General features: G+C 34.8%; 1 protein-coding gene across 1 annotated transcript in view; it reads left to right on the top strand.

Annotated features, from left to right (window-relative positions):
- Window positions 1–13,038, top strand: part of LOC129228388 (serine proteinase stubble-like) — a 99,943-nt gene that overhangs the window by 63,268 nt on the left and 23,637 nt on the right. The window contains exon 2 of the mRNA XM_054863066.1: window positions 3,346–3,434. Coding sequence (XP_054719041.1) covers window positions 3,346–3,434 — 89 coding nt within the window. The remainder of the gene's footprint in view (window positions 1–3,345; window positions 3,435–13,038) is intronic.

The following is a 13,038-nucleotide window of genomic DNA, read 5'->3' as shown; positions in this document are numbered from 1 at the left end:
CAATTTTCCCCCGTCATACCTTGACGGGCGACTTTCTCGTTTAATAATAAAAGAGGATATTTTTCATCAAAAAGAAAAAAAAAAAATTTTTTTTTTTTTTGATGAAAAAACCAACTTCCGAAGGTATTTCTGCCAGCGTTAGTGATGTAATGTAAGAGATTTGGCTAAACAAGAGTGGTTATTATGCGGGATGTGGAGTCGGAGGGAAAATGAGAGATGTCGGTTCCCGACTACTTTTACCCCCAAAATCGGTCCCGACTCCGACTCCACAGCCTTGGTTATTACACCTTAGTGATACCCAACCTTTTTTTTTACCTGAGGACCGCATCTCGTATTTAAATAAATATTGCCTGCCAGAACACATATAAAATTGCAAAATATTTAAAATTTTCCCTAACAACATGGTAAAACATAGAAAGGGATAGAAAACTACAAACCAAGAGTAGTTATTAATTGACGCTTATTTTATTAATTGCATCTGTTTTCCTGAAAACAATTTCTGAAAATTTGTTACCAAAATTTGTGACATTGTGACTAAACTTGGTTTTCGGTTGGTAACAACAAGCAGAAGAACGAGCCACACTGGTCTGCTTCTTGGGCCGCATGTGGCCCACGGGTCATAGGTTGAGCACCACTGTCACACGCAAGAAGATGAACGATATTTACTAATTATTCTAAAACCTACTTGTAAACAAAATTCCGAAACGTTACTATTGTGAGGCTCTAGGAAGTTGAGCTCCGACTCTGACAATGTTTACCTCTGTTTCATAAAATAGGGATTAGTAATTGGAGCTAAGTTAAGTTGAGAAACTTTCTTAGTAGTTTTTCAAAAACATTCAACTGAAATCCGAGACAATAACACATCTATTTTTCACTAAACTTCTCTAAAACAGGTAAACATAGTCAAGGTCAGAGCTGCGCTGCACTATAATTATTTATGAACATTGTCGGGATTTCATAGGTTTTCACCAATTTCCTGAGAAAATAAAGCATATCTGTCAAAAAGTTTCTTGACTTGCTACAAGTTGCACGAACGCAGACTTATCACTGCTGTGAAAATTTTTTTTACCTACCAGTTCAAAAATTAATTCAAGGTATTTAATTTGTGTATCGGGTACTAAATTGGATCATTCGACTGTTTTCATGCATAACAGGTAAAGTGGGCTCAGCCCCGGAACCTGTCCAAAATCAGATACAGTTCCAGGAAGTCCAAACGAGTCCGATTCCTTAGCTGTGCTAGAGTTGCAGGCAAGCGAGATGCTTTGAACATGCTTGCAATTCCGTCTTAGCTATGACCATATGGTTCAATAATGCTTTTGGAGCTTTCTTGATAAATCAAAGATGCCAAGTTTTTTTATTTTAAACCTACCTAAATTTTCTCTGAAAGTTCCAGAGACATACATGACTGGCTTAGATCAGAGAGTTTTCTGTATTCTTCGGAAAGATTCCAAGATAATTTCAGGAAAGTTACTGACTTTTTGCAGAAAACGTTCCTGTATTTTTGCAAGATATGTTACTGGCAGAAATTGGGGCGCATTAGCTGCTCATTTTTTCCCAGGACCGCTTATGAATTATTTTTTCAGTGTATCATGTTACAAAACGCGATATTTTTCTAGCTTTAAAATAGAAAAATCATGGAATGCATTTCTAATGAGGCTTCTTTTTTCTTTTAAGGTAACACAAGACATCCAAAATATGAAACAGAACGACCATATCTAGTCTCATACACAACTAGTAAGTATTATTTCTGTATATATGCTTTTCCAATTCTTACTTTCCTTTTTAGCTTACTTTCCCAGTAAAAGTTAAAGAAAGGAGAAAAAAGCGTAAAAGAAGACTTAATACCTCTTAAAAATATCACGAAAAACAAAGAAAGGTCAAAAATAAATAAAATAATTAAATAAATATCGAAATATTAAAAATTGGTAAGTAGGGTATTGAGATGGGGGAAAATGTCTGTCGGTCGGTCTGTTTGTATGCCCCCCCCCCCTTAATAACTTTTTAGTGAAATAGTCCGATTCAAACGAATATTTTTTACTTTCTTTTACAAAAAAGGAAGTATTGTATTCACGAAAAAAATTTCACTCAAAAATGGATCTTAATTTCCATCTTACTCACCCCCGAATGAATGTTGAGTTTTTTTCGATCCGACCACACCTGCATATATACCTAAGAACGAATAGACGCCAAAATATCCATTTTGACATTTCCCGAGTTAATTACAACGATTTTTCTCGTGACGTCTGTATGTACGTATGTATGTGCGTATGTATTTCGCATAAATCAAGAACGGTATGTCCTGGAAAGTTGAAATTTAGTACGTAGACTCCTAGTGGGGTCTAATTGTGCACTTCTCCTTTTGGTTGCATTTGGGTGTTTCTAAAGGTTTTTTTTGCACTTTTTTGGGGGAGGAATCATTGTTAATTTCACTGCAAACTCAAGTGGTGTTATAATTTGGCGGACACTTGGCGATATACCGCCAGTCTTTTGGTCGCCAACTTGGCGACAAATTTGACGATTTCTTTTCTTTTTTTTTTTTTTTTAATTTTAATTTGGTTTCAATTTGGCCACTGTTGGTGATATTTAGAGAGTTACTATTGAATACACTTACTTAACTATTGAATCACATTAAAATTGCAATAATGGGGAGATAACATTAAATTGGTGTAAAAGGAAGTCGTGTGATGCACACATCAGCTCGTTTTGTTCGAAAGATCTCGACGAGGACACCTCATTCAAACATTTTATTTTTTGATTTGAACAATTTTTCTTTCAATTTTAAACAGTTCAAGAAAACGTAACATTATCGCCTATGGGGAGATTCAAGGCAAATATAAATCCTGAACTTCGAGGCGAATTCGCTTCAAACAAACTTTGTAGGAAAAAGTTTTCGAAGATGTGCATGTATAGGAAATATCTTTTTGATTTGAACATTTTTCAGTGCAATTTGGAACAGTTCAAATCCCTTAACATTCGCGCCTAGGGGAGAACTGAAAGTCAATATAGATTCTGAACTTAAAGGCGGATTTACTTCAAACAAATTTTGTTGGAATTAACTCTTAATGACCAGCTCCGGACTCCAACTCCGACTCCTAGAACTTTTGAGCAGTCAGCTCCGCTTCCGACTCCTTTTCTCGAAAATTAGTCTGAATCCGACTTGACTCTGTAGCTTTGGCAAAAATTTAGACATGGAGGGGAAATTAAGCCTTCTTTCATGCTTTTTTCTTATTTATCTGACTTTTATTGGGAAACTAGGCTAAATAGGTTCTGTACAGCTTATTTAGATGATAATTCCCATAATGCTTCACGATATTGAAAGGTTTTTTTTTTTTTCGTCCCTTCTAGGTCCAAAACAGCAGTGTGGCCGTCGAATTGCACGGGAAGCCAGAATTGTAGGAGGAGATGACACATATGAGGGAGAATTTCCGTGGGCGGTAAGATTGAAGTAATATTGACTGCAAATTAAAATACAATTTATTAGAGCATATATTTAATCAAATTATCCCTCATTATCGGCAAAAGTACACTTTTGCTGTAGACGTCTTATTCCGTCTCAATCTTCTTAAGATAAAAGGCCCTATCTCTCTCTCTCTCTCTTTTTGACATTGTTTTTTTCATCTATAAGTATTAGACTTTCAGCGCCCTAGCAAACATCATATCAGATATTTCTTATCCTCACAAAAAAAAAAAAAAAATGCCAATGATCGAGTAACTAGCCAGTTTCAACAGTGAAACTCGCGCCACGGCATGATAATTTGATAATATATTTTGGTAATGTTTAACGTGCAGGGAAAGGCTTTATTGTGACAAGGCTGAACTTGATTCGGTAACTAAACTCTTTAAATTGTAAGACAGTCATTTAAGGGGAATGAAGAATCAAAATAGGGGTTGAAAATTAACGCTATCCACTGGAGTTAGGGTTAAGATTTCAAATGTCAAAATATCACCAAACAGGCAATTGCTTTGTTCAAATGTAGAAGAGTAGAAGCAATTTTCACCCTTCATACCTTGACGGGCGACTTTCTAGTTCTCACAAATAGCCGATGATCGAGTAACGTGCGTGTTTCAACAATGAAACTCGCGCCACGGCATGATAATTTGATAATATGTTTTGGTAATATTAATCATGCAGGGAAAAGCTTCATTGTGACAAGGCTGAACTCGATCCGGTCACTTAACTGTTTTACTCGTAAGACTGTCACTTCAGGGGAATGAAGAAACGAAAAAATGGTCAACAATGAACGCTACCTACTGGAGTTTAGGGTTCATCCACTGGAGTTAGGGTAACAATTTCAACTATCAAAATATCACCAAACAGGCAATGGCTTCGTTCAATGTAGAAGCAGTTTTCACCCGTTATGCCTTGACGGGCGACTTTCTAGTCAAGAATAAATGATAAAAGTGTCATTTGTTAGATCAAGAAATATGTAACAACTAATGGTTGAGGAAACAAATGATAGAGACATAGCAAAAATGTCAATTTTTACTTGGCGACTGTCCAAAATGATGTGAAACTTTTTTCAACATTTTAAATACCCTTCCCTCCCTTTGTCTCAATGTGTCACACTTTACCATACCCAGGGGTGCCCACCCTTTGTCACATGTCACGCTATTTTTTATAAACATTCTTTTAAATAAAATATTTTTTTAAAAAATACTAAGCACTTTTCATAATGCAATCATAAATACAAAATAACTCATCTGGGGTAGAATGGACAATTTAAGTATTCCTGTAGTTTTCAGTTATTTCAAGAAAATGATACCACGAACGAAGAAAAGTGCGGCTCAAGTCATTTCAAACTAAACTTTTCCATTAAGAAAAATATGCATGTTTCAACACTAAATTTATGGTTGAAAGCTAGATAATGATAAGAAATTCTCTACATGACTTGGGTCACACTTTTCTTTGTTTGGAGTGTCATTTTCATGGAACAATTGAGAATTACAGGAATACGTCAACTGTGCATTCTGCCGCAGAAAAGTTGTATTTTGTCCTTTTGAGTTCATCATGAAAGTGCTTAGCACATATATTCGTGTATATATATATATATATATATTTACACACACTGCTTGGCAATTGCTAAGGAACAAGTGATTTGTTCAAATTTGTGCCTCAGACAACTGGCCAATGGAAATAAATTCAAAATGAGATGGCATGGTAGATCAAGGCTCGTTATCTGCATAAGAATCAGTGCATAGAAACTAAAGATTCGTACGAAAATTCACGCTGTTTGGTGTTTAACAAAAATAGTGCTGGATGATGAAAAAGTTTTTTTCTCTGAAATTCTGTTTGGTTCCTAAATTTCTAAAAGTAAAATGTCAGCAAGACATCATTTGATAACCTACAATCGTGGACGAACAGTTGAACGACTGGAAGCAGGTCAAAGTGTCACCACTGTAGCTGCTGAAATGGGTGTAACAAAAATTGTCATCTTGCGATTAAAGAAGACCGCTGAAGGTGGAAATACTTTGCAAAAGCATGTCGGGAGTCGTGGTAGAAACATCACATCTTCAGAGGATCGCTATGTAACCCTCGTGGCAAAAAGGAGCAGAAAATTCAGTCCTGGAGGGATAGCTACAAATTTTATAACTGCTAGCGGTGCACATGTTTCTGCATGAACTATCTCATGGCGATTAAAAAATGTTGGATTGTATGCACGGAAGCCCGTACGTTGCATCTCACTTCAACCACGCCATCGTGGAGAGAGATTACGCTGCTGTAAGGAACATGTTGGTTGGGATCGTCAAATTTGGTCTAGAGTGATGGTCTCTGACGAATCTCGTTTCAGTGTGACAGGTGATTCTGGTCACCAACTACTGTGGAGAGAGCGTGGAACACGTTATGCACAAAAATTTGTATGTGAACGCGATCGGTACGGCCCAGGCGTGATGGTGTGGGCAGGCATCATGCACAATGGCAGAGTACCGCTTCACATTTTTTGAACAAGGAAGCGTTACGTCGCAAAGGTATTGCAGAGAAGTTATACTGGATTATGTTTGTCTTTTTAGGGGGGCTGTAGGTCCAGACTTTCTTTTTATGGCCGGCAATGCACTGCCACACGGGAGCATTAAAATATCAGACAAACTGCAAAGTGAAAACATTCTCCGTATGTAGTGGCCTGCGTTCTCTAACGACTTAAATCCAATTGAACATGCTTGGGAGGGTCTTGGCAGGCTTGTTACGCAAAGAACCGTCCCTCCCAGAACAGTACAAGAACACAAATCTGCCTTGAGAGAGGAGTGGGAAAATATCCACAAGGAACTCCTCCATAATTTAGTGGGGAGTATGGAAAACAGATGCAAAATGTGCATAAGTGTCCATGGTAATCACACGTCATACAAAAGTACTCATGTCTCTATCATTTTAACCTAAATCAGTTTTTTGTTGTTGTTTGAAAATCATATAAGTAGGATTTTTTTTTTAAATTTTAAGTTTTTACTTAATTGATGCAGTGAACTATTTTGTACTTATAATAAAGGCACACCCTCCCTACTAACTATGTACTTAGTTCTGTTTCTTTAATCATTGTCTATTCTTAACTATTCCAGAAATCGTAATTGTTCCTTAGCAATTGTCAAGCAGTGTATATATATATATATATATATATATATATATATATATATATATATACTAGAGGACCCGACAGACGTTGTTCTGTTCAAACTTTGTAAATTGAAAAGTTAAAAAATTTCAATCAAATATCAAGTGTTTGAACCGTTTTCTTGAAAAAAATTAATAAAAAGAAAATGATTTAAGCTGTTTGGTGTCAGAATGCGTATAAAAAAGCGTTTTCAGATATTAAGTGTAAGAAACTAACTACCCATCTGGAAAAACGGGAAATCCTGCTGCAACATCCCCCTCATATGAAAAAGAATAAAACAATCGAAAGGATATAGTTAAAGTAAATGATAAATGTAGAAACAGTTTTCTGAATTAGCGAAAATCGCTCTTCCCCCATCCCCCTGCAGACATAAAATAAAAAATAAACAAATTCTTCAACTGAAATGACTCAACAGTCTTTAAAAACGAAAAAAAAATTATTTGCAATTTGAAATATTTCGCCAAATAAACAAAAAATAGAATAAATTACATTAACAGTAGCTTTAAAATGTAAACAAATAATCACGCAACTCTATTGTTTATAGCCAAAGTCGCCAAGCCACCACGTTGCTGTAATCCAACCGATCAGTGAACGAAGCTAACTCCGACCGATTAGCGGTACGTTTTTTTTTTTTTTTTTTTTTGAACAAAAACTTTTAAAAACTTCATATATTGCCTAATTTGTTCTTTCCACCAAAGATAAAGATCTTCCACTGCACTGATCTTTTGTGTACAGAAATACCCTATAGTAATTGATCCGGACGAAAATGAAATTTGTTTCGTCTTTAAATTCCATCACCTTTTCCTTTAATAATGTACTGATTAGTTTGATAATCCTTAAAGTATTCTTGACATTGGTACCAAAACTCAGATGGATTTGAGCCGAGAAACAAATGTTGCTAGGTACGGTACTTTCTGATCATTTGGTTAGGAAAACCTAAAGCACCGATCCAGTCACATGGTTCAACACACACGTTTTGCGTGAACCTTCCAGATATATCACGGGACCTAAAATCGTTGCTTTTAAGAAATGAAGGCTTCACTCTCTCTAGTTTTATCTATTCTCAATTGAATAATCACAGTAGGAAATTTCATTAGGAAAAGGAGAGCTGGCTTTCTTATTGTCCTTTGGCAACGGGTTAAATATTTATCTCAGTTCTCGCTCAACAATAGGTTAAAATAAATATTAATCATTTGGGAGATATAGCAATCCAATGTTTCAATTAATTTATTTATTAACAAAAACGTTTCCGATTCGATCCATCGTGCTTCTAAACCATGCTTGCCACAACTTAATTACACACAAAAAATTTGATCAAAATCGATCCAGCCGTTTAAAAGCCTTATGGTGACAAACGTCCGCACAGAAGATTTTTATATATTAAGATATATATATATATATATATATATATATATATATATATATATATATATATATATATATATATATATATATATATATATATATATATATATATATATATGTATATATATATATATATACTAGAGGATCCGACAGACGTTGTTCTGTTCAAACTGTATAAATTGAAAAGTTAAAAAATTTCAACAAACTATCAAGTGTTTGAACCGTTCTGTTGAAAAAAAAAGTTTAAAAAAATGTTTTAAGCTGCTATGGTGTCAGAATTCGTATATTTATTACAACTTGATTTATCTAATGTCCACTGAGCAGTTGTTTTATTAACTATTTTTTCTTTCGCACTTGATGGTTTGTTCTTTCAGCCATACTCAAAAGATAAAAAGCGTTCTCAGATATTAAATGTAAAAATCTAACTACCCATCTAGAACAAACGGGAGATCCCACTGCAACATCCCCCATATGAAAAAGAATAAAACAATCGAAAGTATATCGTTTAGAAAAAATGATAAAGGTAAAAACAGTTCTCTGAATAAGCGAAAACCACTCATCCCTCCCCCTCCCCTCTCGATGTAAAATAAACACATTCTTCAACTAAAATGACTAAAAACTCTTTAAAAACAAAAAACAATTCTATGCAATTTGAAATAATTCGCCAAATAAACAAAAAATACAATAAATTACGTTAACAGTATCTTTAAAATGTAAACAAATTATTACTTTGATCAGGGTGAAAAACATGAGAAATGATTGTGCAACTCTATTGTTTATAGCCAAAGTCGCCAAGCCACCACGTTACTGTAATCCAGCCGATCACTGAGAGAAGCCAACTCCGACCGATTAGTGGTCCGATCTTTTGAACCAAAACTTTTTAAGCTCCATATATTGCCTAATTTGTTCTTTCCACCAAAGATAAAGATCTTCCACTGCACTGATCTTTTGTGTACAGAACTACCCTGTTGTAATTTATCTGGACGAAAATAAAATTTGTTTTCATCTTTAAATTCCATCATCTTTTCCCTTTAATAATGTACTGATTAGTTAGATAATCTTTAAAGTATTCTTGACATTGGTGCCAAAATTCAGATTGATTTTAGCCGAGAAACAAATGTTGCTAGATACGGTACTTTCTGATCATTTGGTTAGGAAAACCTAAAGCACCGATCCGGTACCTGGTTCAACTACGACGACAGAATACACGTTTTGCGTGAACCTTGCAGTACTTTACTTTAAAATACAGTAAACTCCCGATTATCCGCGGAATAGGGTGGCACGATAACCACGGATAAGCGAAACCGCGGATAATCCGAATAATAGGTAAAAAACGATACTTAGTGTATGCAATAGATAAAAAAATATTAATAACACTCACACATTCATTCAAATTATAACTAAAAACATTGCTACATTGCATCTACTAACATTGAATAAAAAAAATATGTGTAAAATCTAAAAGCGAACAACAACACAATCACAAGTTTCAAAAAAAAAAAAAAAAAACAGTGAAAGGACCCGCGGATAATCCGAGCCGCGGATAACCCGACCGCCGATAATCGGGAGTTTACTGTATATCACTGGACCTAAAATCGTTGCTTTCAAGAAATGAAGACTTCACTCTCTCTCTCTCTCTCTACGTTTTATCTATTCTCAGTCTACATATCACAGAAGGAAATTTCAATTAAAAGCAGAGCTGGCTTTCTTATTGTCCTTTGGCAATGGGTTAAATATTTATTTCAGTTCTCGCTTAACAATAGGTTAAAATAAATATTAATCATTTGGGAGATTTTGCCATCCAATGTTTCAATTAATTAATTAATTAACTAAAACGTTTCCGATTCGATCCATCGCTCTTCGAAACCATGCTTGCCACAACTTAATTACATACAAAAAAATTTGATCAAAATCGGTCCATCCGTTTAAAAACCTTATGGTGACAAACGTCCGCACAGAAGATTTTCATATATTAAGATATATATATATATATATATATATATATATATATATATATATATATATTTAATTCTGTTATTTTATTCTTTTTAGTATAAATGTATTTCAGAAAAATGTTGCCATTACGAAACGTCACATAATTTTTTCACATAAATGCTCCATACTGAAAAAAAACTTAAATATGCGTGCCCAAAACTTTAAGCAAAGGATTTATTTGTGCTTTCATTTAATTAAAACCATTTAAATATTAAAAGTTTTCCAAACTAATTTATATTTTACAACATACAAGTAACTCGTGATAACTCGTGATAAAGATCCAATGTCTCTTTACTTATCCCCGTTACCTATTATTGGCGTAGATGAGGATAAATATCTTACGAGACGAGAGCAATGAGAGTGAATAAATTTCATGCTTGCTCCAGCGAAACCTTCATTCAAAATTTTCATTATGATTACTACGAATATTATTGTTGTAAGACAACAAATTTTTGTACATTTAATGGGGAAATTACATTACTGTTTTTCACCCTGATCAAAGTAATAATTTATTTCAGAATTATTTTTTTTAGTGTTAATTTGGACCTTAAGATTAAGCAAATCATTTAGTGCAGCGTTTTTTAAATTGTATTTCGCGGAACCCCAGGGTTCCATGCAGATCACTCAAGGTTCCACGAAACTTGCGGTTTTTTTTGAGCAATCACGATTGCTTATTGTTCTCACTTGACTGTTTCTGACGTTCCTTTGATTTTTCCCGCCACCCTCCGCACCATCACCGTCGACGGGCTCCTCACGATGCTGCACCTCTAGCGAAAGCCGTCTCCAGGTTGCATCCATGTCCTACACACACGCGCATACATACACACACATACACCTACACACACCTACACCTACACACACATACAAACACATACACACACTCATACATACAGACACCCACACATACACACACTCATACATACAGACACCCACACATACACACACAAAAACATACTCACACACATACACACAACTACCCACACATTCATGTCTGCACACAAACTACACACACATACACATACCCCCCCCCACAGACACAAACACACATGACTACACACACATACACATAACCCGTACCCCCACACACAAACACACACGCCTACATACACACACTCGTGATTGCGAAAAACATAATTTGAATTCAAAATGTCAAAATTCAAATTTTTTTTTTAGTTACTTAAACATTTGGTTTGAGTTAAGTGTCTAATGTGTATTTTCTGCTAGGAAAATATCAATCGTGGATTAAATGCCATTTTATTGTCAATGTATAACCTCCAGTTATGTCAGCTCTACAAAACGACTCTTTTATTGAAATGGCAAATGATCCTTCCTTTGCACCAGAAATTTAAAATATCATTCAACGAAATTCTGGTGCGCTGTTAAAGATGAATGTCCTCAATTGTCTCAAAATTTCTTGTTGGAATTACAACTTAATTTATGTTTTTAACTTGTCTATCAACAAAAACTAAATATCACCGCAAAGTGCTGAACCTGATCTGAGAATGCAACCTTTTTTCCAGAAAGCCTGATATTAAGGATGTATTTGTCATAGTAAAAATAGGAGCTACTCATAACATTTAAATAAAAACTTTAAAATTTTCCTTGAAACTAGTTGTAGATAGTTTTCAGAGAAGTTAAAGTTAACTTTTAAATTAGTAGGGGAAGCTGCTGTACCCACGGACGGTTGTACCTACGGACGTTGTATCACAGCTCTCTCCAGTACCCCAGGAAGTTTCAACGCCATCAAACAAATATTTAAGATTCTATTACATTATTTCGGATTTTAGTAGAGTCTAACTAAGTTAAAAAAAACATGAGAATTTTTTTTTAACCTCCTTGGGACCTTGGGGTCACACGTGAGTCTTCTTACAATGTGAAGTAGTACTTCAAAATGGTGCCTTGTCATCAACGTCCGAAATTTGATTTCAACATTGATGATAAATTTGAAGTAGGGCTTGAAGATTTCTACAGGTGGTCAATCCCACCTGTTTTCTTTTGAAGTCGACTTTTATAGATTTTTGTTGGTTTGAATTTTTTTGTAATGGGGTTAATTTTGGTTAAAGGTTTCAATTTCCATACAAATTGAGGTTATTATGTAGGTACATACAGAGCCATAATATCATGAATCCAGTTATTATTATTATTTTTTTTTGTTTAAAAACATATTAATTATTCATAACATCAATCACTCTCTTAAGAGTAATAACTTTTTAAAGAGTTCACTGATGTTAAAAAATAAGGAAAATTAAATAAAATATTAAAAAACCTTCGATTAATTTTCAGTTTTATTTCTGTTGGATATTTTATTTAATGTTATTTTCAATGGATGTTTGAAGTATTTCAATATAAAATGGCTTATGAAAATGTATTGAGTATAATTCAGTTCCTCAGATCTAATTATAAATTACGTTTTTGGATGTCCGTGGGTACAGAGGCACCTACCTGTCCACGGGGTGAACGGGGTGTTGTACCCACGGACAAAAAAGATGGTTTTTAAGAAATTTTTTTTGAAGTTGAAAGCATTGAGATTTTCAGCTGACAAAAATTTCCAAATTAAATAAGTTGTAGATTCTGCCAGAAAAGTTTTCCGATCGATTATCCATTCCCAGAGACCAGCAATAATTGAAAAGTAAATTTTGTCCGTGGGTACAGCAGCTTCCCCTAGGTCATGTCGAAAAATATATATATTTTTGTTTTTACAAAAAAAAAGCGCTTTTATTGAAAATAAACCATTCCTAGAATATTCAGTAAGTTACCGCCCTATAGCCAAGGCTGAGGCAGAAATGCATGAAATACACCGCCAGCTCAGTCAATTCCAGCCGAGGACTGCAGTTTCGTGCTTGTTAACACTCATCAGCTCGGCATAGGACCTGACTGAGCTGGAGGTGGAAAACCTCTTAAGGAAACCAAGAGTGCCAAACAAACTGGTAGCTAACATATAATTAGCACTGACCAGACGAGTGACCGAAACAATGGTTCGGTTCAACTCGAATATTGCAGGCAAGGCAGGTATATTCAGTAGAGTGTCCCAAGATATATTGGCGAAAAAAAAATTTTTGAAATCGAATACGCATAC

The sequence above is a fragment of the Uloborus diversus genome, chromosome 8, assembly GCF_026930045.1.
Source record: "Uloborus diversus isolate 005 chromosome 8, Udiv.v.3.1, whole genome shotgun sequence".
Classification (NCBI taxonomy): domain Eukaryota; kingdom Metazoa; phylum Arthropoda; class Arachnida; order Araneae; family Uloboridae; genus Uloborus; species Uloborus diversus.
Note: the sequence above shows the minus strand (reverse complement) of the source record. Positions and strands in the feature narration are given on the sequence as shown.